This window comes from Passer domesticus, chromosome 9 (genome assembly GCF_036417665.1).
Source record: "Passer domesticus isolate bPasDom1 chromosome 9, bPasDom1.hap1, whole genome shotgun sequence".
NCBI classification, from domain to species: Eukaryota; Metazoa; Chordata; class Aves; order Passeriformes; family Passeridae; genus Passer; species Passer domesticus.
The window spans coordinates 42,781,595-42,807,263 of record NC_087482.1 but is presented as its reverse complement, the minus strand read 5'-3'; the positions used below and the strand labels follow the sequence as shown (position 1 = coordinate 42,807,263).

Genomic DNA, 25,669 nt, shown 5'->3' with positions numbered 1-25,669 from the left:
GAAATCATGCCAGAGACATTGCAGTTTGTTGATCTATTGGAAAGGTCGTGGAGATGAGCTACCAGAATCACTTGTTGGTGACAAAAATATTGCTGTGCAGTGAAACAGGTACTGTGGAATTTTACACATGGAAGGTGAAAATTCCTGATATTAGAGGGCTTAATATCATATGCTGGTCCAGATCAATGAAATTCAAAGAGGAAATGAGGTTTTAAGAGTTGGAGAACTTTGCTGAGGGAAATTGTCTTCATTGCTGTAAGGCAGTGCTTGATATCTCTTCAGTGCTTGTTTAAAACACAATTTTCTCTACATTTTGGATTCACTAAAAAAATTTATGGATTGATTTGGTAGGAATTCAGACAGCAGTGCCCCTTCTAATCCTAACATCAGCATTTGTGTTTAGGCTTTATAGAAATTAGTTCATGTGACGTCAGAAGAGGCCAGGCATGAGCAGGGGGTGCGTGGATGCTGCTGCTCTCCTGGCCTGCCTCCCACCCCGGGGCAGAAAGGTGCTGAGCTCTCAGCCTGTGCTGCAAGCTCCCACAAGCAGCAGCCCCATGGACGTCCCCAAAGGCAATCCCACGTGTGAGAAGTGCGTCTCACAGCCTGGGCTGCCTCTCGTTTTCATCCACATGATGCAAACCTCTGTCTGAGTGCTGCAGCCTCACACGGGGGTGCCCAGGCTTGCTAAGCCACTCACACCTCGGATCCCAGCTGGCTTCTGCAGGCTCGGGGAGGGCTGCAGGTGTGGAGCCTCCATTCCTCTGCCAGACTGCTGCTGGTAACTTGAGGAGGCACCGGCCAACCCCAGCCACATCAGAGAGAGAGAGAGAGGCAGGGAACTTAGAAGTCATTTACAAAAATATTTGCAACTCAAACAAACATAAATGGTGGTTGTGTAAATGCTGGGGACCCAAATTAATGTCAGCAGAAATGGTCTATTCTGCCTCGTGTACAGACCTCAAGAGAGAAGACAAATGATTGAGAAGAGTCTTGGGCTGTTTGTCTGCCAACCTCTACTTCACTGAACTTTAATTATTGACCTAAAGCAGCAATGCTGGATGAAATAAGGACTGCATCCCAACTCAGGGTACAGCTTACAAATTTATTCTTGTGTGTTTGGGTTATTTCAGGCACTACAGGCAACTGATCTGAGGTCTTTCATGCCTTGGGTGAACTTTACACCTAGACTATACCTTTATATATATCTGATATAAATAAATACGTTCGTCCTCTACAGGAGTCAGCAATCTTTTACTATTTTGCTGAATCATGACCATTTTTGAATATACAGTGTCAAAGATTAGACAAATTAGATACTGTCATTATTAAGAGAGTTTTTAGGACAAAAAGATAATTCTCCTGTCTCACATTACATGCTTCTTCTCAATTCTTTTATGAGAAAATTATCTTTTTAGATAGCTGATGTATTCATATTCTTAGTCTTCAAAATTCTGTAGTGCATTATCACTTGAATATGCCAAATAATTATTTGAATGTCTACTCATAGATAGTCTGCAGTAAAATTGAGGCTTTGAGAAGAACCAGACAGACCCACCAACTGCATTCATGAGATGGGCACTGTCAGGATTTACATTAAAGACACATTGTGGATTTGGATTTCTACTACTTTTGCAGTAAAACAATCGTAATGACACTGAAATTCAGAAATTAATCTCCTCAGCTTTCACCTTTTCTTTAAGAACAGGAATTATTTAATTGGAATTAATTAATATCTCAGTACAATTGTGTAGTCATCTAAAGGCCATATAGATGTGAATGGTCTCTTCTGATAGCAAACCAGCTTTAGCTCAAGTTGGTAGTAAGAATATTCACATTAGGGTGGCTTCTAGTAAGTCTGTAGCATCCCCATTGTAATGTATAATGCTGCCCTTCCAGGCTCAGGATTGACAACCTTTCATAAATGACACTCTTTATGTCAAATTTCTTTTACAAGAAATTACTGAGTCTACACAAGCCTGCACAAAATTCTTCCCTTCCCCCTTATTATTTCTCCTCAATTCTATAGTGTTTTTAGAGGATCAGGAGGTTTAGAGTGATTGTTTGTTTTTGAAGTTCTGGACACCTGGAGATTGTGAAAATAATCATTCCTGGCTTACATTCATTTTTAGTTTCTAGGATACAAACAGAATTTAAAATAAGCTAATCCCTTCACCTGGTTTAAACTGCCAGTGCTTCATGCAGCAACATGAGTTTACAACAGCTAAGGATACATCCCAGTTATTTTTAATCCTTTCACGTCAAAATTGCCTTATCCCAATTTGCTTTCAAAGCATCCTCGGAGTAAACCCCATTTACCCAGCCCATCTTTATCTTGAGTGCACTTGTACGAGATCACCCTGAGCACCCAAAAAGGCCACATTTGTCATGAAAACACCTCCAGACAGACTGACCCCCCGAGGGGAGGCCAGCAAGTGGTCGATGGGGCAGCTCCTGACAGGGCTGAGCTGAATGGGAGCGAGGGAGGCTCCTTGCTGCTGCTCCCCTTCAGCCAAGGAACCTGCCTGGCTGAGGGCTCAGGGAAACGGGGGCTCTGCAAGGGCTCAGCCTTCCCTCTTGGCATAAAAATATAAATTGGAAAATCTGGGGAAAACGGGACCTACTTGTGAGAATGGGACACGCTGGAGGAGGGGAGTAGAGTAAAGAGAGAGATGGAAGTAGGAACAGACTGGCAGGGAAAGGGATAGAAAGGGAGTTAAGAGGGAGAATAAAGGCAAAAAGAAGCACAAAGAGCTGGAAAAGTAAGGAAAATGGAGAAGAAATGGAGTGAGAAAGGCCAACAGGCCTTCCCTGTTGGAACAAAAATATAAATTGAAAAATCTAGGAAAAATGGGACCTGCCTGTAAGAATGGGACATGCTGGAGGAGGGGAGTGGAATAAAGAGAGAGAGATGAAAGTAGGAACAGAGAGGCAGGGAAAGGGATAGAAAGGGAGTTGGGAGAAGAAAGGCAAAAGAAGCATAAAGAGCTGGAAAAGTAAGGAAAAGAGAGAAGGAGTGAGAGAAGAAGGGAAGCAAATACTCCATGTGTTTTAGTGATGTCCTCCTCTCACAGAGGATGGAGATGCCCCAAGGAACCACCATTAGTGGTCAGGGCTTGGTTTGTGCTGAATTTCAGTGGTGTGCCTATAGAAATAGGTGCTCACTGAGACCATGAGGGCATGGCCTGGCATTTGTGCTGGAAGGAGCCAGTGGGACACAGCTCCTGGAATGGGGCTCTCTGCTCCCAGTACTCCTTCTCCTCACTGTCTTCCCATGGATCTTCGGTGGGAGCCAGCCCTGCTGAAGAAGAGAGCTGTTGTTCTCTTGTGCCCCTGGCTGCCATGGGAGCTGGGGGGCTTCAGCAGAGGCAGAGACTGCTTGTGGCAAGGAGGGAGAACCACAGGAGAACAGGAATTCAAAGGGGTTCTGGGCTTCCAGCAGAGATTGGGATTGGTCCAATTCTTACTCAGACTGTGGGGCACTTTTGATGCTGCTCTGTCCCAGACAAGATGAGCACAGCCTGCATGTCCCCACAAGGCCATGCCCACAGCTCTGCCAGTGTCAGCAGAGGCTGGGTTGGGGGCTACAGGTGGTTCCTGTTCACAGAGGGAGCAGGGCCAATGCTGGGTCTGGGTCTGCTGCTGGCCAGGGAGCAGAGGGAACATGGGCACTGGTCAGTGCTGGCTCCAGTGGCTGTGGGCTACCACTGCCCCACTGTGGGATGTGATCTGACCTGCTGTGGAATGCCCCCATCCTGCTGCAGGATCTCCTCAATACCTGCTGTGTCCTGCCCCCGACTTTCTGCATGATGTCCCCAATATGCTGTGGGATGTTTCCTGTGGGATGTTTCCCCCCTAAACTGCTGTTGGATGCCTCCCTGCTGCCTAATCTGCTGTGGGATATCCATAACCAGCCTTGGGATGAATCCCTAGACCTGCTGTGGGACATCCTCATACCTGCTAGAGGGTGAACCCCAGCCAGCCCTGTGGAAACCACACAGGTTTCCACGCCTGCTGTGGAAAATCCATCAGCCACACTGTGGGATTTTCCACCAGCGCTGGGATGTTCCCCCAGAACCGCTGTGGGATGTTCCTCCCCCAGAACCGCTGTGGGATGTTTCCCCCCAGCCCAGGCCCCCCAGAGCCGATGTCCCCAGCATGCTGTGGGATGTTCCCCCTCCCGTCCCTCCGCCCGCAGCCGCGCACCTGGGCGCGGTGTGTGCGCGGCGCCCGCGGCCGCGGCGCTGCCGGGCGGGGGTGACTCAGCCCCGGCTTTAAAACGGCGGGGCGGCTCCGAGCCCGGCTCCGCTGCGCCGCACCGCGCCCGCGGGGAGCGCCGGGGCCGCGGCACCGCACCATGCGGAGCCTGCGCGGAGCCCCGCCGATGCTGCTGGGGCTGCTGGGGCTGCTGGGGCTGCTGCTGGCCGCGGGGCACGGGGCCGTCATCACCGGGGTGAGCGCCGCCGCTCGGCACCGACGGCACCGACGGGACCGCGCCGGCAGGGACGGACGGACGGACGGACGGAGGGAGGAAGGGAGGGATAGAGGGAGGGATAGAGGCTCTGCCGCGGCGGGGACGGGAGTCGGGGTTTGTTGGCGGGGAGCGATAGCGGGAACTGCCCGGGATAAGGGGTGTCCGGGGAGAGGGGAGCGCTCTGTCCTGCGGGATGTCCGGGGAGGGGAGCGCTCTGCCATAAGGAATGCCCGGAGAGGGGAGAGCTCTGTCCTGCGAGATGCCCAGGGAGAGGGGAGCGCTCTGCCGTGCGGGATGCCCGGAGAGGGGAGCGCTCTGCCCTGCGGGATGCCCGGAGAGGGGAGCGCTCTGCCCTGCGGGATGTCCAGGGAGAGGGGAGCGCTCTGCCATAAGGAATGCCCAGGGGGAGGGGAGCGCTCTGCTGTGCGGGATGCCCGGAGAGGAGAGCGCTCTGCCCCGCGGGATGCCCGGAGAGGGCAGCGCTCTGCCATAAGGAATGTCCAGGGAGAGGGCAGCGCTCTGCCCCGCGGGATGCCCAGGGAGAGGGGAGCGCTCTGCCATAAGGAATGCCCGGAGAGGGGAGCGCTCTGCCATAAGGAATGCCCGGAGAGGGGAGCGCTCTGCCCCGCGGGATGCCCGGAGCTGCTCTCCGTGTGAGCGCTGCCGAGACTCGGCTCTGCCCGCACTCAGCCATGCCAGGACGGAGCGGTGCAGAGCGCGGTGAAGGATGGCCAGAGCTGGGATAGGTGATAACGAGGACGTGGGAGGGAAAGCAGCGCCAGGTGATGAGAGGTGACAGGGTTTGGGGGTCCGTGTGGGATAAGTGATGCCGGACGTGGCATCTCTGGGGATGAGGGACGCCCGGAGCTGCGGGTGGGTCTGGATTCAGCGCTGTCAGAGCCCGGGGGTCTCTCTGCCGTGAGTGATGCCAGGATGTGTCAGTCTCTGCCGTGGGCAATGCCAGGACTGTGAGTCTCTGAGATGAGGGGATGCCACAACGTGGGGTCTGTTCCTTTGGGGTGAGGGATGTCTTCAGGGGGGTTTCCAGGCTGGTCTGAGAGCGTGCAGAGATTCCTGCTGCTTTGTCAGGGCTGGAGCTGTCTCCCATCTCCCTGCACGCAGCTGTCCCCAAACCTGCCCTGAGAGGGTCTGGCTCAGGGCATTGCAGTGCCCGCTGTGCTCCCCAAGTTCCTCCAGCCCCTCCGTGTTCAGGGCAGGATTACAGTCCTCGGAAAACTCGGTTTTCCTTCTTTTATTTTCTTTGTCTATGGCTGTGTTGCTTTTCCCCCTCAATAGCCACCCCTAGCAAACAAGTCTCTGTTGTTGTTGTTTTTAGGCTCAAGATTTGCTCTGGTTGTGAAAATACTTTTTTTTTCCTAAAGATGTTATTTAACCCAAAGCGTTGCATCACTTTTTAGTTAAATGATTTTTTAAGTGTTTGCTTTGGATTAATAACTCAGCATTTGCATTCCTTTGAGAGCTCACATGTCTTTTGTAACCATCAGAAGTTGCACTCACAGCAGTGGATTTCTCTGTGGCTGTCCAGGCTCCCTGTCCAGACCCCTGAAGTCCATGAAACAGCTTGTGGGCATTTCTCTGAAAGTCAGATCAGTTCCCAGGACTGATTATTTTTTTTAGAGCAGAGAATGTGAAGGAATTTTTTAAGAATTGAGGATTGAAAGTTTTTTCTAAGTAGAAACATTCCCAGCAGCAGAGGAGGAGTTTATCTGTTATTAGAGTTGTGGCTACACCTTTAAAGCATAATTAATCCATTAAATAAAGTAATTGTGAGGCACTAAATAATAGCTCAAGGACAAGGCAGATGCAAAAAGTAAAAATAGATTAGAACTAGAAAATGTTACTTTATTAACTATTGCAGAGCATTTCTGCTTAAACCACTTTGATGCATTTTTGGCTTTTGATGAACAGGGAAATCTCAGATGAGAGCTGACGTAGGTGTTCCCCAACCCCTGAGCCTGAAAGGTGTTTTTCCTTTGCAATTTAAGGACTTTTTTCAAACTTTCCTCAATTCAGTGGTGGTTCTTGTGCTGAAACCTGTTTCCTTGCAGCTGGCATTTCACCTGGGACATATTCTTGGGCTGATTTTCCAGCAAACTGTGTTTAAATGAGGTGCTCATGTGGTGTTTGGGGAAGTTTAGGAGCAGCAGCAGGAATTACACATTGCAGATAAGGTGTGGGCAGGAACACTTGGGTTGAATATTTTCAAAACTTGTCATACATTTTTTGGAAAGGGAGCCTTAAAAGTTCTGCCAGATGTAAATATGTGTGTGTGAGGTCAGGAAAGAAATTGTTCAGCCTGGACATTCAAGACTCTTGTTTGCTAGAACATACCCAGGTGGGTTTTCCAACTGAGTGGTATTTCACCCCAGAACCAGTCCCACAGAGATGAATGGAGTTTGAGATATATAACTGAGAACAAAAGGGAGTCGGGAGCTGGCAGGTGAGAAACAGCAGAGCCTGTGACTCCAGCTGAGCAGTGGACACCCCAGCAGTGTGCTGGGGGCAGCCAAAATCACAGAAGCTGCATTTTTATTTGTGACTACGGCAAAATAATATAATTAGAGTGCTTTTAAAATTATTTTATATATTTTTTTTTTAAAGAGAGAGGTTAAAAAGTGAGTATTATCTACCTGGCAGGCTGGAGTGGTAGTTTTATGGCCATATTAGTCTTGTAAGCAAATGCTCTGTGTTTGGGCTTACCTGCAGCACAGAGCTCTGTGTTTAGGAGATGTTTGTGTCACACACACTATTTAATAATGATCCTAATGCAACAGCTTCTTCCTAAACTACTGACTGAGCTTTAAAGTTGTATTTTGATCTGGCTTCTGCTGGTCAGTGCAATATTTACCCAGTGAGTACAGTCTAAAGCCATTTATCATGTAAATCCCAAGGTAAGATCAGTGAGTTTTTCCCTCAAGAGCATGTTTACTCCGGGAATGTGCCTTCCCCAGAGCTGTTATCAACATTTACGTATGTTTTTATGAGTTTCCCATTTACGTAGTGCTGACCAGTGCCTTCCATCTCTCACTGCTGCTGCCAGACACCCAGAGCAGTGAGTTAATCAGTTTGGGGTGTAAGCAGGACCTTTAACTGATGTCATTTCTCACTGGAGGAAGGAGACTGGTTTTTGCATTAAATCTATATAAGCTTTTGATTAAAAAGCAACTGAAAGATGTACAGTAGCTTGTTTTCAAACCCTAATGCGCCAATTGCTCTTCATGGTTTGTGGGTTTTAAAACATACCCACTAGTTTTCATTTTGGTTTTTGCTTATCTAAGCTGTATTGGGTAAGTGGCTAAAATTTTTATTTTGCCTCCCGTGAAGGGGAATGCTACCACAGCAGCATTTTTTTTTTGGCTGTGGACTCTTATGCAAAGCTTTTCTTAAGACCTCTTTTAGCTGTGTGTAATTATAGATAACAACCACAGAATCCACATTTCAACTTCTGTTTTAGCTACTTCCACTTGGACTTCTCTAACAAAACTCTCATGCAGTCTTGCAAGGGCACTCACAACCGTGATATTATCATATGAAGTTAGAAGGAATAGTTCCCTAAAATTCATTCAATTAATGGATGGTTTCCTATCTCAGCTTCTCCATAAGACTGGTTTGGTGACTCTTTTGGTGACAAGTTTGGTTGGTGCTTGCTCCTGCCTGAGCTCACTCAGGCACTGATCTGGGAGCTGGGAAAATGAGTGGCACGTGCCATGGTCTATCAGTGCTCAGAAGTTTGGACTGTAAACCACTGACAGTCCTGGGTTTGACCCAGAGAAGCTCTGTGTGTGGTTCTGGCTTTAAACAACCTGGTCTAACACCAAATTGTGCCAGGAGCCTGCACGTTCCAATCCATGGGAGACACAAGTATTGCAAATCAGCCTTAAATCTTATTACTCAGCCTTAATGAGCCATGATAACTTAGGGGTGCCAGAGGCAGCTCCTGAGCACCTGATCTATCCTATTTCTGGACTGCATTTATTATTAATGTAATTTGCTTAACGCTGTGTTGAACTCCAGGCCTGCGAGCGAGACCAGCAGTGCGGGGGCGGGATGTGCTGCGCCGTCAGCCTCTGGATCCGCAGCCTCAGGATGTGCACCCCCATGGGGAACCTGGGGGACGAGTGCCACCCCTTGAGCCACAGAGTGAGTACCTCGCCGGGGGGGCTGGAGGAATGTCCTGAGCTGTACATCTCATGGTGTAAAGCCTAGTCATGGTGGAAAGGCAGGGATGCTTCCCATTCCTTACAATATCCAGCCACCTGCATCTGTATGGGAACAGAGATGAAGGTACCTACGTAAGGAAGTGCATTACTGTCAGAATTATGCTGAAGAGAATCAGAGGATGAAAGCACTACACGCTTCCCAGATTGTTTTCTTATTAGTTTGTTGTTGCTGCTTTGTTTTGTTGCGTGATCCAGAACAGCGCTGGCAGCTCCCAAGCCCAGCCCTGCCAATCCCTCCTGGTGTGGGCAGGAGCACAGCAAGTGCCACCAACCCCAGTGGCATTGGACAAGATCCTGTCACAGGCATAAAAATGTCACCAGTTGGTGTTGGGGCACCTGGTGTGTTGAGAAAGTGTTCCCACACATTTGGAAAAGTGCCCACAGGCTCTCTTTGTTTCTGTTCTACCTATTAATTTTAAATATCTATGTATATATACATACACACACACACTGTATTAGTAATACAATGATTTTAACAAGTGCATTTATTTAAGGCTATGTAATTATGTATTTGCTATGCAGTATGAAAAAAGCTGCTTGTTTAAAACACAAAAGACTGAATGGCTTGTTACCAGGGAGCTTGAGAACCTGATGAACTTCAGAGTCATCCTCAGGGAAGAGCACAGCCCAAGAGTCATCACAAGTGGAAGATATAAGGCAATAAATCCAGATCATAAATGTGCAGCTAGTTAGCTGCCTCTCTCACTGTTTCCCCCAAGGCCTGGCTTCTCAGTTTATTTTCTCAGCTTTAGGAAGTTTAAGGCTCTATTTTATTGCAGTTAAATTTTTAAAACTTCTGCTGTGATATTGGGGGCTAAATGGTCATTTTTACTATGTAATGTAGCCTTCTTCTTGCCTTCTTCTTGCAAGGCTCTTTCCATTACCAGGAATTAGGATAAGAGAAATTGTCTTCTAGAGGGTTTTATGAGCTTATTGTTATTGGGCAATAATTTAAACTGTCTGATATATTTCAAGCTGATTGCCTGCATAATTACAGAGTAGATGCCTGTCCACCCCAGACACTAAGTCACTGATGTTTATAAGCTTTATGAGGTTAATTTTAATTTCTCCACTGATCTTCCTGAGAAACACAAAGCAAATTGATTTACTGGAGAACATGAAATGAGGTTATTTTGAAGATGAAGGGTTAGCTCAGTGGTTCCTTTCTTGTAAATACTTGTGTAGGGAGTAGCTGGGTGCCCTGATCACCAAAACTTTTCATTTACCTGCAGGATAGATCAAAAGCAGGGACCACCATGGCCATGGCACCTCGGGGAGCCAGGAGATAACTGGAGGAGATGGCTGGCAGCTGGGGTTCCACCTTCTAGTTTCCTTCCCAACAACTAGATGGTGATGGACTGATGCCATTAGCAGTCCCAGCTGGAATTTCGAGGCTGGGTCTGAGGCAGGGCCAGGCAGGGTTTGCAGGCAGGTGAGGTTTGGCAGCATGGGGAATGAAAGGAACATTTCCTTGCAGCAATGGAATGTTCAGAACAAATCACCTGAGCTGTCAGAAGGCTGAGAGCTCAGGTTTTGGGTGTGGGGTGATTCCCATGGGGAGTCCCCAGCAGGTGTGGGAGGTTGGTGCACAGGGAAACCCACAACCTCTCTTGCCCTGGAGCTGCTCTTCAGATGGTGCTGGTGCTGGCCCAGGGCACTGCAGGGGATGTGAGCCCTCTGGCCACCCCCTGTCCCCAGCAGGGTGTCACTGGAGTCAGGCTGGTGCTTGGCACCATGAGTGGAGGACTTCCTTAAAGACAAAATTTGTACAGTGACACAAGAAAGTCTTGGAATATTAAAATGTTAGGCTTCAACCACACAGAAATCTGGAAGTGAGGGAATTAGAGCTGCCTGCCTGGCTGGTGGCAGAGGCTTTGCACCTCTGTGCCTCCTTTGCTGCATCCAGGGAATGCTCAGTGTGTGCTGCCAGCTGGCAGCACCACAGCTCCCAGACACTTCCCACTGGGCTGCCCTTTTTGGCTCCTGCAAGAGACAGAGCTTGTGACCAAGTTGTTGAGGATTGTCAGTGCGTGTGCATGTCACGGCACAATTAAATTTGTCTAATGTGCTCCATATGTGCTCCCTGCAGCACAATGTGGCTGGAGAGGGTGGGATGGAATGAGAAACCTCTGCCCTGTGGTGGAAAGGATCCTGCTCAAAGGGAGGTCAGGCGAGGTGACCTCCAGAGGTCCCTTCCAGCATGATTACCACGGGATCCCAAGGTTCCTGCTCTGTGCCATGTGACAAGGCAGGATTGGGACACACAGAAAGTGCTGCACAGTGGCACCACAAAACGTGATGTTAAAGGCCAGTGTAGTTTCACAACAAACTCCTTTATGAAATGGGAGTAAATGGAGAACATGTGTCACAGATGTAGATTCACACAGCAACATGACTGCTAACATCCTGCTCTTCTCCGTGGCTGGGCTGGGTGTACAACAGGGCTGCCTTTGCCATCTGCTCTGTGCTGCAGCTCCTGGGGAACTCTGGCTGTGAAGGGAGGGAACTGGGCAGCACTCCCCATATCCCCATTATTCCTCCCCTTTCATCCCCCCAGCCACCAGTGCCGTGACTCTCCCTGTCACTGATTGTGGGAAATATTAAATATGCTATTAGCTAAAAAGTTTTTAAATGCTCTGTAACGAAGAAATCTTTGGCTGCTGCCGGCTGTAGGTAAGCTTTTGCCATCCTCCTATTGTCTCAACCACGTCGTGAGGCTGATGCTGCAAATAAAGCTCAAGGAACGTACCCCAGCAGTCCCATCCCCTTTGTGAAAAGCCAAAAATAACCAATGCCAGCACTGCTGATGCCCTTGCTCTGTCCCCAGGTGCCGTTCTCCGGGCGGCGGATGCACCACACCTGCCCGTGCCTGCCGGGCCTGGCCTGCCTCAGGACTCCTCACAGCAGGTTCAGGTGTTTACCAGACTTCAGGAAAGAAGACGCCTTTTTTTAGCAGGAACTGTTCCGCACTAGAAAGAGCCGCTCAGTATTTTCGTTCCCTCGTTGTTGTGACACAAAGAAAGGGTTGCTTGCCAGGGGAAACCCTTCACCACGCTGCCCTGCCTCACCAACATCCGCTGGAGATGAGACGCTGCTGTTGTGGCCAAGGTTTTCAGGAGGGACTCGCAGTGGAGGATGATTTCATTTTGGGGTAGCCAAACAACATTTTTACTAGAGCAAAACTCTTTATGAGGGCAGGGGCTTGACCATTCCTGAGCTGTTTTGTGGGTTTCATGGTTCTTGTTTAACCCCAGAATGAAAAAATCCAAGTTTATTGCCAGTTTTGGAAAACTTTGGCCACACCTTTCCACTTTGGAATACCTGAATTGAACTGAGAGTTGGATAACTGCATAGTGTGAAGCATATGACAATTGCCAAAAGAACTGTATTTACATTGCATTTCGTATCTTTATTAATATAATTTTATTTGTAAGTTAGGCACACCTCTAGGGTAAAGGTTTAACCAATAGATGTAGTTTTTACACTTTTAAAAAGTGGCACGTGGAAACAAAACATTTCAGTATTCAGAGCATTAAAAGATTTACTTATTTTTGTGTTCTAAGATGAGAAGTTGTTGTTACTTGAATTGGTGTAAAACTACCTGATCATCTCAAACTATGTATTAAGATGTAGTTTATAGTAAAGACAAAAGGAACCCTGAAGTTTATTGTAACAGGCTGCCTGACTTCTTGTATATGTATCAAATTTGCTGTGCAAAAATTCTGTATCAGAATAATGGCAGTGTATGATTTGATTTATTTTAATATTATAACATTATTTTGTCATTGTGGTTTTTCATTTTTATTCAGTATAATCTGTTATCCCATACTTGATTCACCCAAGCTAGCAGAGCTCCTTATGGATAGCTTAGCAAAAGATTATGTGCCTCTGGCTGCTTCTTGGGAAACTTGTAGTTTACAAGGCATGAATTCCTCAATCGAGCTGCAGTTTCAGAATTTGGAGGAATCTTGATGTAAATAATACAAGAGGTTTTTCTTGGCTTGTCCCTAAAAGGACCAACTTTAGCCCAGCAAACATAAGATTTGTGGGTTTTCTATGAAACACTGTGTGACTTCATATTTACTTGTCAGTCCCCAGAGCTGGAATTCCAACAGTTTGTGTGAGATTCACATGTTTCTTGCTCTCAGACATGCAAACATATGCTGGAACTGGAAAAGTGAAGTCATTCATCTTTCAACAATCAGTGCTTTGCTGCTGGTGAGATGGGGGGGTTGGAGAAGTGAGCACACTGTGTCAAGGCCAGACCTGTAAAACTGACAGGAGAAACATCCTTGGGAGTTACCAAGTACCTTCTGTGGGCTCCACAACCTTCCTTGGGAGACAGAAAAGTATAACTGGATTAGTTATTGCCAGATCTTCATGGATTCTGCATGTGTTAGGGAAATAAAAGTTTTGAGAGATTGTATCCTCCTGGCTGAAGACAGCCCATCCCCAGTGTACCCACTCCAGTGCCTCTGAATTTTGAATTTTGCCTCCCCCTTTGCAGTGGTGATACTGCAGCTGTGCAAGTGGTGATAGAAAAAAAAAAAAAAGGACTGAAGTGCCACTAAAGGGTAATTTTACATCTGGTTCTCATTAATGTGATCAGGTACAAAGTGTCTGTATTAGATCTGAGGTCTCAGAGGGGCTCAGCACTAACCCAAAGGGCTGGTGAAAGGCTAAGTCATTTATTGAGTTCAAAGTGACAAGCCAGCACTGCAGAAATTCCCATAACCTGGATTTAAAACCAACTCCCAAGCCTGATTCTACCATTGTCACTAAATAGGGGGGCTCCCCAAACACCCTGTGCATCCCCAAAGGCTGGGTTTGCAGAGGAGGAGCACACTGGAAGCGTGGGGGTCACTTTTTTGTCCATGTCTGTCCCCATAAAATAAGCTCAGTACCACGGACTTCAATTTACACAAAATCAAGTGGAAAAATAGGAGCAGTCCAAATGTGCCTGTGTCCCATCTCTTGCTCCATTTTTTAAAATCAGAGCACAAAAAATGAACCATGGGAGGAAACAGTAGCCCTGCTCCTCATCTCCTGCTGGCCTAATTCACCAGTGCCTCCACTGAAGGCAGGAGCCCTGGTTTATGTCGTTGTAAAAGAGTGGACAGTTGTACCTGAGGACTGCCTCAGACCTGCCAAATCCTAGGAGAGCTTATCAGACAAGAGCAGAGCAACTTCACAGTTGTAATTTGTGCCAATTAACTTGTGGGATGAAGCATTTATCTGGGTAATGAGAACAGCCCCAATTACAGGCGTTCAAAGTTCACACCATCTATAGCAGTGGAAGTTCCTGCAGACACTCCTGGACAGGGTATTTGCATGGGGCAGCTTTGAGAGATGCCTTATCCCATACTTGTCCTTGAGAGGCTTCTCCACACCTTCCCTGCTGATGTAGGAGAGATAAAGTCAAAACCTCGCTGTCCTACATCCCTACTATATTCACTTGGCAATAATTATTACGATTCCCCTTTTAGTAATTTAATTTCCATTAATTGACACTCACAATGGAGGTTAGTTGATTTGAGAGAATCATTCTGGAAGGAAGATTTAGCTTTTGCATCCCCATTATTTCCTAAACTCTGCCCTAATCAATTAATTATCTTTTCTCCCATCCTAGGGGAGATTTCCTCTCCCAAGCACACCTGCAAAGGCCCTTTAATTTCTGTCTGCAGTGGAAGGGGCTGGGAGGGCACCTTTTACCTTTGCTTTACTCTGATAATAGGCAAACCAGTGACCACAAGTATTTCCAAATGTGAATGTCCCTGCAGTCCCCTCTGCTTTTCCCTGGAGCCAGCTTGGAGGAGCACAGCAAGTGACTCAGGATCACCCACAGAAAAGGTGGCCAGCCTCAAGCCAACCTTGCCACAAAAAGTTTTATGTAGTGCCCTCTTAGGCCAGGGACAGCTTCCTCACCTGCCTTGAAGGAAGGAAGGGGACAGGCCCTAGCAGGAGAAATCAGATGAGAAAACAGAACAGAATAGAACTTGTGCAGCTCTGGAACCTCCTTGGTGCAGGGGAAAAGCCTCATTCCCCATACCCACAGCTTGTGAAGAGAGAGGCTGGTTTAAGCACTTCCCTTTACTCACTGCACTTAGATCTGTGCCAACGTGTGTTTTAACTTTATTAATATTGCAGTAATTTCATTATTAATAGAAACGTGTGCATTAATTTTTAATATTATATGAATATTGATATTACAGATATGCTATAGAATAACACTGATAGCCCACCACACTGGAGGCATTTTCATGTTTGTTGCCAGATTTTGGGTTAGCAAAGAGGCCTTGCAGGAAAGAGCACCATCACATATAATGAGCTGCTGCCTTAATTTGATTAGGTGCTTATTAGGAAAGAGGAAACAAGGTGTTTAGGGTTTGAGGGTGCACAGCTGGCTGAGCCAGCACACACTTGTGAGCCTGGGGGAGTGCAGGGAAGGCTCTGCTGCTGAGCACCAGCAAGCCCAGTTAAACTCAGCTTCATCTGCATCCTCCTGGCCACAATTCACCCCTGGAAAATTCTGCCACTTCAAAAAAACAGTGTTACAGAGGTGACACAAAAGTAAATTGTTCTGGTTGTGTGGCAAGGGGGGACTCAAATCTGAGTGGGTGCATACAGAAGAGACAGGTCAAATACTGGTTTTACAGAACTAGAAACTGAAAGGAGATGAACTGGCTCAAGGTCACCACGGTGTTTGGGAAGATAAAAGGGAATAATGCATACTTCTGTGGAGAACACTTCAAGGTAAGAAAAGTGATTATTGTTGGTACTGTTAGTTTGTAGCTGTGTGGGAAACTGTAGCCTTGTTGTGACCCCAAAGCTCTAGTGTGTTTGAAGATCATGTAACATTCCTTGTCAGGAGGGACTGAGCTCATTTTCTCCATCAGCACAATGCACCAAACCAAAGGATGACAGCAGCAAGTGTGACCCCAGACCAAGGTCCTTGCCAGTGCCTCCCCCTACCCCAACAGCTCTGGGATTTGTTGTTTCTGCACAGATGGATATTCAAAAGAAACAGAAGGTGCTAAGAATCCCTTGATTTAAACAAGATGTCTCAGGATTTTGATCCTGACAATGTGTAATGTGTTTTCCAGAAGGAATTAGAAAATTGCAGGAAGAGAATAGACTGTGCAAATGCAAGAGGATTTTGATAACAGCAAAATCAATGTGCCTTTCTCTGTTACATAGATATGAAATGGCAAACCAGCAGGGGTACAGTCGTTAGACTGATCAATAATTCTGAGCACAGGAATGGAGATGAGTTTAATGCACATCAGCAAATCACCTGTGGTTCCTCAAGGAGAGTCTTGAGTGCAGGCAGACCTAGCCCAGTACAGTAGGACACATTCCAAGGATTTGGCAGGGCAGCTTTCCCCATGTGGCATGTCTGCCTTGGAGGATGTGGCAGCCTTTGGGTCACTCTGCCTTGTCATCAGGGCTGGGAAAGGCTGAAGCTGAGCAATCCTGGTGCACTGAAGGGAGAAGGATGGATGGCAGCTTGTTCTGTGACAAGATGTACAATGCAGGGTGACAGCAAAGTGTGCAGGAGAGGAGGAAAGAGCAATAAAACCACACAGGAGAGGCGTAAACCCCTCTGTGACAGGGATTTCCCAAAAATCTGAGTGTGAGCAGCTTAGTGTTGCAGAAAATGAAGGCAAGCACAATGTCAAAAGGACAGAAATTCTCCTCTGCAAAACCTGGGAAACTCTGTGTATATTAATTGTGTGCCAGGAGTTCCCAGAGCACTGATGCTCCACCCCAAACACCTTGCTTCCCTTTTCCTAACAAACATGCAATCAAATCAAGGCACCAGATATCAGTGAGTTACTGTCCCCAGAAGTTCACAAATCTCCCAAACCACACAGAGCAAGTGCCTGTGCTGCACTTAGCTTGTACCTGGATCACTGCAGCCTGAGCCAGCCTGGGATGCAGTGACTGCCCCCACCCCAGCCCATGGTACAGGAAGGATGGGCCATGGACCCCTGGAGAGCTCTGCCCTGCTTGGGCAGTGTCTCTCTTCCTAGGCTGGGAATTCCACCGGGTCTCCCAAACTCTGGTGCCGTGCCTCTGCCATAGCATCGTAACACACTGAAAGGATTAAATCTGCTTTTAATGCATAATGTGGCTTTGTAAATCCCAAGGCAGTAACACAGTGCAGAAGCACACTAAAAATATGGCCTGGTTCCAGCCCAGCAAGCTTCTTTATTTACTTTTTCTCTTGCACATGTGAGTGCACTCATGTCATTTCATGCAGAGATTTGTGGGCTCTTTCACCGCAAACGGGCAGATGTGGCTCTTGCTGCAAGGAGTTTGCAAACCAGCAAAGCTGATGTTCATTCCAGGGCGGGCAGGATTCACCCTTTATTTACTCCTCCAGGCTACATGTGAGCCCAGGCAGCAGAGCACACCTCTGACCTCTTTCATGGGACCAGAAGGGTCAGCTCAGGGAAAGGCATCAGTTGGCAGCTGCCAACATTCTCACTCTTTCCAAAAGTTTCACCACATCCTGTAGAATTAGTAGGTTCTTAATTTTTTCCTCTCCAATTTCTTTTCTCACATGGATGAAGCCTTGACAGGAAGGTCCCCCACCCCTTCAAATCCAACAGCAAAATTCCCTGACTGTGGTGGTTTCCTAATTCAAGCTCCCTTCCCCACCCTTTCATTAAACTTTCTAAAGTCGCTAACAAACCTTTCACACATTGCAACAGAGCCTTCAACTATTTGGATTTGGTTTGCATCAGCACTTAGGCTCAGACAGATATTGCACAAACAGTAAGAAAATGCCTGTCCAGCAGAGCCCAGTTCCTGCAGCCTCCCTCATTGCCCTGCTGGGCCACCCTTTGGTGATGCTCAGCCCAAACATGTCCCTCCTTGCTCTCACAGCTCCAGCTTTACCTCTGCCTGTGATGCTGCTGGTACCTTGGCTCTGGTGCCACATTCTCCCCCCGTAGTCACTGCAGCTTGGCCAAACATATTCCCTCTTCATCCATCTTCCTCCACACTCAGATGTGTCCTGGGGCTCTGCTGGATCTGCTCCCAGGGGCAGCTCAGCCCTGTGGGCACCCTGAGCTGGTCTCTGTGCCCCAGGGCCACTGCAGCCCTGAGGCACTGGGGGCTGTCCCCTCACCCTGGGCACAGCACTGAGGGACCTGCTGTGCAGTGTGAGCGTGCAAAGCCTAATGAGGGAGGGAAAGGAAAAGGAAAAAGCCCAGTTGATTTACTCGACTATCAAGCTACTCAGCATTTCATTTCCAGCACCCTCCTGCAAGTGCTCAGTGACAGATGGGGACAGATTGAGTGGTTCGATGCAGTGAGGTAATATTCCACTAAATCTTTCCTCTTTCTCTCACTGTCAGAAGGCACCCAGACTTCAGCCCTTCCTCTGAATCTTCCTGTCTTTCCCTCCTTAATGAAAAAGCCATTTTAGCTCTACCTCTGCTAAAATCTCTGAGAGAAGCACGCACTGTTGCTTATATGCTATGCTAAAATGGGTGTTGTAAAACAGTTAGCAAAAGGAAGGCGTGAATCACCCTGAGACAGAGAGGGTTCTGGTGCTGTTTCTGATTGCTTTTTCTTGCCTGTGTGCTGGGGCTGAGCCCCAGACCCCGTGCAGGGCCCTGGCTGGGCGGGCAGCAGGCTCTGGGCAGGTGCGCCGTGGGCAGGCGCGCAGGCTCACACTGCACGTCTCACAGATGGAAGATCCATTTTTTTTTCTCTGGATGATTTGTTCCAATGGTTAATCATCCTCACACAAACAGAGGATTATTTTTTTAATGACATACCAGTAGATAACATTCAGAAACTTTAGGATGGGCTTTTCTCCACCGGGCAATCTCTTGATTTCTGCCTACTCTATGAATGCCATGATGACTGCCTAAAATTAGCTGTGACTTCACAGCTTCCCTGTGCCCTTGCAAGACTAGCTTTGAACTTGAAAGCCTCCTACACAAAGTGCTTTGTGCTATCAACCTGGTCACAGCAGATGAGAAAAATGTGGCACTGAATGCAGTGGCCTTCCAATAAATAGATCCACAGTACAGCCATGCATGACTCGAGATCAAAGACAGAGTGCAAGTGCTGAGGGCATTAAACATGAATAGAAATACAGAAATGCAACAGCTTGCATGAAAGGCTGAGCTTGACTTTAAAGTGATGAAAGCTTGTGTAGTCAGCGATTGTTCACCCCTGATAATGCTCTTGCCATCAGTGGTTCTCTGCATTAGAAAGGTGAATAACTAATTATTCTTGGGATAAAGCATTGAGGTGTGGGGCAGTTAATGATTTGTACCAAGTGAAAATAGGCTCAGAGATGCTCAGCATCAGCAGCTCTGGGGAAAGTCAGAGTGCCACAGATGTCAAGTTGGAAAATCAGCTCCCGGTCAGCAGTTCTACAACTGATGGATAAGGATTTACCCCACACAAATCCTTCAGGAATGACATGGCATCAGAGGTCACCAGCATGAAAGGAGGTTTGGGGTAAATATCCATGGCACAGCCCCAACCCAGCACAACTCAGCACCAGCTTTTAGGAGACCACCTTCACGGATGGCTTTTCTCGGATGGCTGCATTTCCTCAACATGTCATCTATTTTTTAATATTCTGAAGCATAAGAACATCATAGCATGGGAAATGCTTCCTGGTTCCTATCACAATAGAGTTAATTATAGCCTGTGAAGTGTTTTGAGCAACTACAAAGGAAGCTGTGCAAAAAATGATGACTTTAGGAAACCTCTATCAGAAAACAGCCCCCCTGCCATGTTTCTAATAATTTTTTGATTAGCAGCATAACTGTCTAATAAGGTTTCTGGGGTATTCTGATACTGTGTGGAACGATCCAATCTGCAGCCTGAGCTAATGAAGTGACACTTAGCATTGCCTTCTGCCAATCTGTGTCTGTTACTCTGTCTGGAGCCACTTCCCTCAGGGCGGTTTTTTGGCAATTCTGAGCAAGTGCAGGTGCCTTCAAAGAGCAAGGTGTCTGTGCTTAACCATGTGGGGTGAGTGGCAGAGGCCCAGCCACATCCTTTTCTGGGAAAAGAGGGAAAATGCCAGCTTTGCTCTCCTCTGAGCTCTGCACAGCATGTCCCAGGGCAGTCCCACAGCATATGGCAGAGCAGCCTTCTGAAGATGTAGCTGCATCACATCCAGGTAGAGCCTCAGGAAAGAACTGTTGCTATCAGACTGAGCCAAATTCCTGCCCTTTTCCTTGAGGCTACTGGCTTCACACCATTTTGGGAGGCAGTTTTGCCTCCTCTGTGCAGAGCTGGTATTGAAAAAGCAAATGATGACAGCTTGTGGGCTACACATTCCCTGCTCATCTTTCACCTCCAGCACGACCACTGAACGAGACTTTACCCAACAACGCAATTTGGCTGAGGCCAAATGTTTCAGCTCCTTTCCCAGCAAACTCTTTCCAAATCTAACAGCAGAGCTACAAGCACCCCAGAGTACTGCAGGCACTGAGTGCTGTAAATCAGAGATCATCTTAGCTGCTAACTGGGATTTCAGACCAGGGCCATTTTTCAAGCTGGCCTGACATTTAAGTCTATACCAAAAACTGTTGCTGACTTCAAGATTTTGACTGGAAATGCTTGTAAGGAATGTGTTAAATACCTGGGGAGTGAGTGAAGATGCCAGCAGCAGTCAAGATTTTTCTGGAGCAGCTCTCAGCACAACTGCAATCCCTCACCACAGATATGCAGAAGCAGCATGCTGTGACCTCTGAGCCAGACTGTGAAGAATCTCTGGGGGAGATGATATTGGTATTTCCTGTGGTACTCAGCACTCGTGGTGCCCAGAATATGGAAAACTATCATGCAGCTGCCTGGAGGGGTGGAGAGAAGACTGAATGTACATTCTGGAGAAGCACAGGTCAGTGGGAGAGCTGGGAGAGCCCCAGTGCTGTGCAGCCCACCAAACCTCCCAAGTACTTGTGTTTTGGTCAGTGGGGATGGGGAGAGGGGTTCAAACCATCTGAGTTTTTGGAAGAGAGCCCAGGACTTGTACAAGCAGCAACAGCTTCTCATGTGGGAGTAATTATTAACGCCCAGCTCTCACTGAGTCTCAGCCCTTGGCACTTCTGAGTGAGACTGAAAATGCTCTGGTTTTTGCAGGATGGAGGATTTACAGCCACACCTCACAGTCCATACAGCAACAACTATCTCTGCCTGTGCTCATTCCATTCTCCCCAACATTATTTCTTTTTGTTTTTTTAATCCAGAGCAGGTTTTTATCCTCCCCGACACCCCTTCTCTGATCTTGGTCAAAGCATTTAATCTCTGTGACCCACTTTCCCTATATGCAGACTAAAGGCTGCTATGTGAATGCTGCTTTGGAAGTGCCTTTTTTATTTTTTTTTAACTTTCTTATATTTTCTCAGATTTCAGAAGGAATATTTATCCTGTGGTGCTTCTCCAGCCCTTCCTGGTTTTCCATACTTTCTTGGTGCACTCTCAGCCAGCACAGTGTTTTTTTGGTGTGCTGGCACTGAATACTCCTTAATTTTCTGCCATGTTCTTGATATTTAGTTTCACATCTTTTGGAATTAAGCCCTATTGTAGAACACCCATCTAAACCCTGAATTAAAGCAACTGGAGTTCCTTCTCTTTTGTACTACCACAGCCTGGATCATAATCTGACTGACATCACAAGTACCTAAAATATAAAATTAACTTCAAACGTTAACTTCAAACAGCAGTGATTTTGCCCTCAGAGTATAACAGGAGTCCTGAGACAGCCCTGGAAGCTGTGTGCAAGCAGAAGGCATGGTATACAGATAATTTTTTTTCTTTTTGTATGCTTGTGCTGTAGCAAGGCTGGGTCTGGCTGCCACTGATGGGTGACAGCATAGCACCTGTTATCTTCACCAGATAAGAACCAACTCACCCATCTTGTGAGGCCATCAATGAGCCAGGGGATGCCTCTGCACAGAGGCTGGGATTCAATACAGCAGCACTGCTTGATAAGCCAAACCTAAATAAAACCATCGGGTCACCCAAAGGTGAGTTTTCATCCCCCACATATACTACTGACTCTACAACTTGTGTTCATTTTTTTCTAGAAGTGAAAAATCTGGTCCTTGCAGCATTTAAGGAGGTTTTAAAATAACTATTTTCCCATCTCTGTGGCTTAAATAGAATCATAACCATACTACTTATAGCCTGGAAGAGAGAGAGGATGCCAAAACATCAGACATCTTTAATAGAGTAAAGAGAAAGAAAATATTGGCTTGGTTACCAGCACGATTAGGAAAAAGATGGCAAGATCTGAGTTACAGATCACAGTCCTAGGCCCCTACTGTGTAGGCAGCTTCTGAGAGAAATAGGAGAAAAGTTCCAAAAGTTGGAACCCTGCAGAAAAGACCTAAAAGTAAATCAGGGGTATAAAGTACACTTGGAACACAGTTCCCAGCAAGAGCATCCATGCCTTGCCCCACAGTCTTTGTAACACAACTCTACTCCATTACTCTCCAAGACTCACTAAGCTATCATCTTATTTTCCAGCCTGAAAATAGAATTAGCACTGATAACCAGCTGCTGCTGTGATCTGAAGTATGTGACAGCTTTCCTTCTGTACCCAGGTGCATTTTCAAGATGCTTTAGAAATGATCATTAAGTCTCACTTTGACCCCATCCATGGTCACATTTCTGAGCCCAGTTCTGGCAGCATTGGTACCGCAACTGCACCAAAAAACTCAAATTGCAACCTTCTCCTTATGCACTGCAGGAAATGGTGCCTTTCTGGTGTCCAAATCCCAGCTGGGGGTGGAAAACAAGACTTAAACCAAACCAGGAGCCCCACCTCATTTCATTCCCTGCCTCAATCTGAAGCTGCCACCTTTGCCCTCCTCTGATCTGCCATGTTTCTGTGCTCCCTTCATAGTCACAGGACAACTATTTCTCAGCTGATGCCTACCAGTTTTGGACTACTCTCTACAGAAATACTCAACAGATGCAGATTTCTTCATGTAAACAGAGGTTGTATCCCTGCTATTTTGTGTGATTGCTCCAGCACATGTTTGTTAAATGTTTCTCTCCATCAGAGAGGGGAAGCACCTCAGGGACAGCTTCCTCTGAGATAGCTAAGAAGTTGGGCCAGGATCCTGCCACCAGGTTACTGGCTGAAATACTTCCAGAGACATTTCTGTAGAACAACAGAGCAGGTTAAAATGCCATGCTTAATAAATGTAAGCTTCCCATTAAGAATACACTTTATAAATGAGTATGGTATTGACCAAGCCACAGCATTAAAAAACTGCTTTGCCACCTAAAATTAGCCATCCACAATTACACACTCTTTTCTGTCGTTAACAAAAGAGCAATTTGCTACAACAGAAATTTGGTTTCAGCAGACACAAAGAATTGTGCTATTTAAACCTGTTGCCCATCATGAATTTAAGTCTTCTTAAAAATAGCTTTAGTCACTTTTATTGGTATAAACACCTAAATTGAGATCTAACAGCAAATAAGGATTGTGCTTGTCCATAATAACCTTAGCTGTGAAATCTACTCAGACACAAGACATACAACCTTCCACATACACAAGTTATTTGTCAGCAAAGCAGAATGCTGCCATTCTGAAACAATTACATACAGTAAAGGTTTTCAATATTTTATTAAAGAAAACAGTCAAAATGTACAAGTATTACCCAGGTTTGTAGATAACTTCCTATAAAGGCAGTAAAATATGAATTTCAATCTAGGTTTTAAAAACTGCTATAGTTGCTTATTTTTAAAGTTGGTATTTTAAAATCACGTTTCACAAATAGTTCTGAAATATTACCAAATTAATAGTGCAACAAGAAAATTTGAAATTAGTTCTACACTGTTTGCATGTCAAGCAAAAGTTATAACTAACGGCTTCAAATACTCAAACCATTTGAGAATGAATGAACCCAACAGCTCCCACCAAAACTGACTTCTGACCACATTAGGAACGTCCTCTTCATGTTCTTCACTTAAAATCAAATAATAATAAAACAACACCTCTTGAGGTCATCAAAAATAACTTTAGTATAAAATTGTCTTGGCCCTTATCAAATATTACATGAGTAAAATTGTTAAGCCTTTATCAAAACAGACAGGAATAGGGAAACAAAAAAAAATGTCATGGCCTTAATCCGTATCTGTTGGAATCATGTTTAGAAACGTTAGAAGCAAGACCAGAAACTCGGAGCCCTGTTTTGTTTTTAAAAACCACACAATCACAAAGAAAAAAACAGCTTCTTACTGCCTAAGGTTTGGGGGTGTTCTGCTCAAGTACCTGTTCCCATAGACAGCAACCTGTTATGTTCTGAAGAGAGCATACGCAAAATATAGAAAAATAAATAAAATAGCTTCTTACAGCCTAAGGTTTGGGTGCTGGGTGGTGGTTTAGTATGTCCCCCACAGGTCACACTCTCTTGAGCTCATATGCAGAAACATGGAAATTTATATCCATCTTTCTTTTTTTAGAAAGAGAAAAGCCCCCCTACATCCCAAAGCTCTTGAGATCGCAAAGGATGGTGCCCTGGGTGCTCTGGATGCTTTGGCAGCATGGGAAGTGGGCTCGGAGACAGACCCTGAGCTCCTTGTTGAAGATGAAGCAGAGGATTGGGTTGACCCCTGCCTGGGCAAACGTCATCCAGACAGAGGTGGTCAGGTACACCTGGGGGATGGAGCTGGCCTTTATGAAGACCCGCAGGTAGCAGGCCACAATGTAGGGGGACCAGAGCAGCAGGAAGAGCAAGGTGATCATGTAGAACATCTTGCAGAGCCTTTTCTCCATCTTAAACTCCTCCAGCACCAGCAGCCTCTTGATCTGGCTGTGGGTGGCCTGCCTTATGCCCACGAGGGTGGGCGGCGTGGGCCCCCTGCCAAAGCCAGCCGTCCAGTTCGCAGCCGCTTGGCCGGTGGCTCCCGGCCCGTGGAAGGTCCAGTTCTGGCTGATGGCCGGTACCAGCTGGGCCGGCTTCATCTTGCGGTGGCCGTGGATGAAGAAGAGCAGCTTGATGTAGACCAGGTGGGTGGCGGCGATGACGGCCGCCAGCATGAGCATGAAGCCCAGCGTGTCGTTGGCCTTGACGTAGCGGTGCTCGAAGATGCACTGTTCCTCCTCCCGGATGAACTTGTAGGTGCCCACGTCAAAGACGGGGGGAAAGGCCATGGCCATGGAGAGGGTCCACACCATGCACACCACAGCCAGGCAGGTCCAGCCCGTCATGCGCTTGGCGTAGAAGCGGTGGTGGGCGATGGCCATGTAGCGCGTGACCCCCACGCAGAAGAGCAGGAAGGCGGCGTGGAAGCAGAAGAGCACGGCCAGGAAGGCCAGCACCTTGCAGCTGAGGGGCCCGTGGGGCCAGGCGGCCCCGCTGCGCACCGACAGCATGACGAAGGGGAAGCAGGCGAGCGAGCGGAGCCCGTCGGCCAGGCAGAGGTCCAGCAGCAGGTAGTAGGGCGCGCGGTGCAGGTGCCGGTCCTTGAGGATGAGCCAGGCGAAGAGCACGTTCCCGGCCAGGCTGACGCAGAGGATCAGCCCCAGCGTGGCGAGCTTCAGCCCGGAGGCGCTCAGCAGGCCGCCGGCGTTGGGCAGGTGCGGGCTGCTGCTGCTCCCCAGCTCGCTGCTGTTCGCCATCGGGTCCTTCCTCCTCCTCCTCCTCCTCCTCTCCTCCTCCGCGCGGGCAGGGCCGGGGGCTCAGCGCCGCGGCAGCGCGCCGGGGCCGAGGGCCGCGCCGCCCGGCGCCCCCATGCCCGCAGCCGCCGCCGCGCTGCCGCCGCCGCCCCGGCCGCCCCGGCGAGGCGGGGCGCTGCCGCCGCGCTCCCCGCGGGCCATGCGGCTCCCGCGCCCGCGCTAGCTCCGCGCCCGCCGCCGCCGCCGCCCCGGGGGCATCGGGGATGCGCTGGGGGGGAGCGCGGGGCGCGGAGCGCAGCGGAGCCTCCCCTTACCGCCGGCGGCTGCTCCTCCGCG

The 25,669-nt window shown here is 47.7% G+C and overlaps 2 protein-coding genes across 2 annotated transcripts; one reads left to right on the top strand and one right to left on the bottom strand.

The window, feature by feature from the left end:
* The first annotated feature begins 4,251 nt into the window (after positions 1-4,251).
* Positions 4,252-12,500, top strand: PROK2 (prokineticin 2). The gene is made up of 3 exons (XM_064433072.1): positions 4,252-4,453; positions 8,510-8,635; positions 11,543-12,500. The coding sequence occupies exons 1-3, from the start codon at positions 4,358-4,360 to the stop codon at positions 11,666-11,668; spliced, it is 348 nt and encodes a 115-aa protein (XP_064289142.1). The 5' UTR covers positions 4,252-4,357; the 3' UTR covers positions 11,669-12,500.
* Positions 12,501-23,321: 10,821 nt separating this feature from the next.
* On the bottom strand, positions 23,322-25,447 carry GPR27 (G protein-coupled receptor 27). The gene has a single exon (XM_064433064.1). It carries the CDS (start codon positions 25,334-25,336, stop codon positions 24,194-24,196), a length of 1,143 nt encoding a protein of 380 aa, XP_064289134.1. The 5' UTR covers positions 25,337-25,447; the 3' UTR covers positions 23,322-24,193.
* Positions 25,448-25,669: the final 222 nt, after the last annotated feature.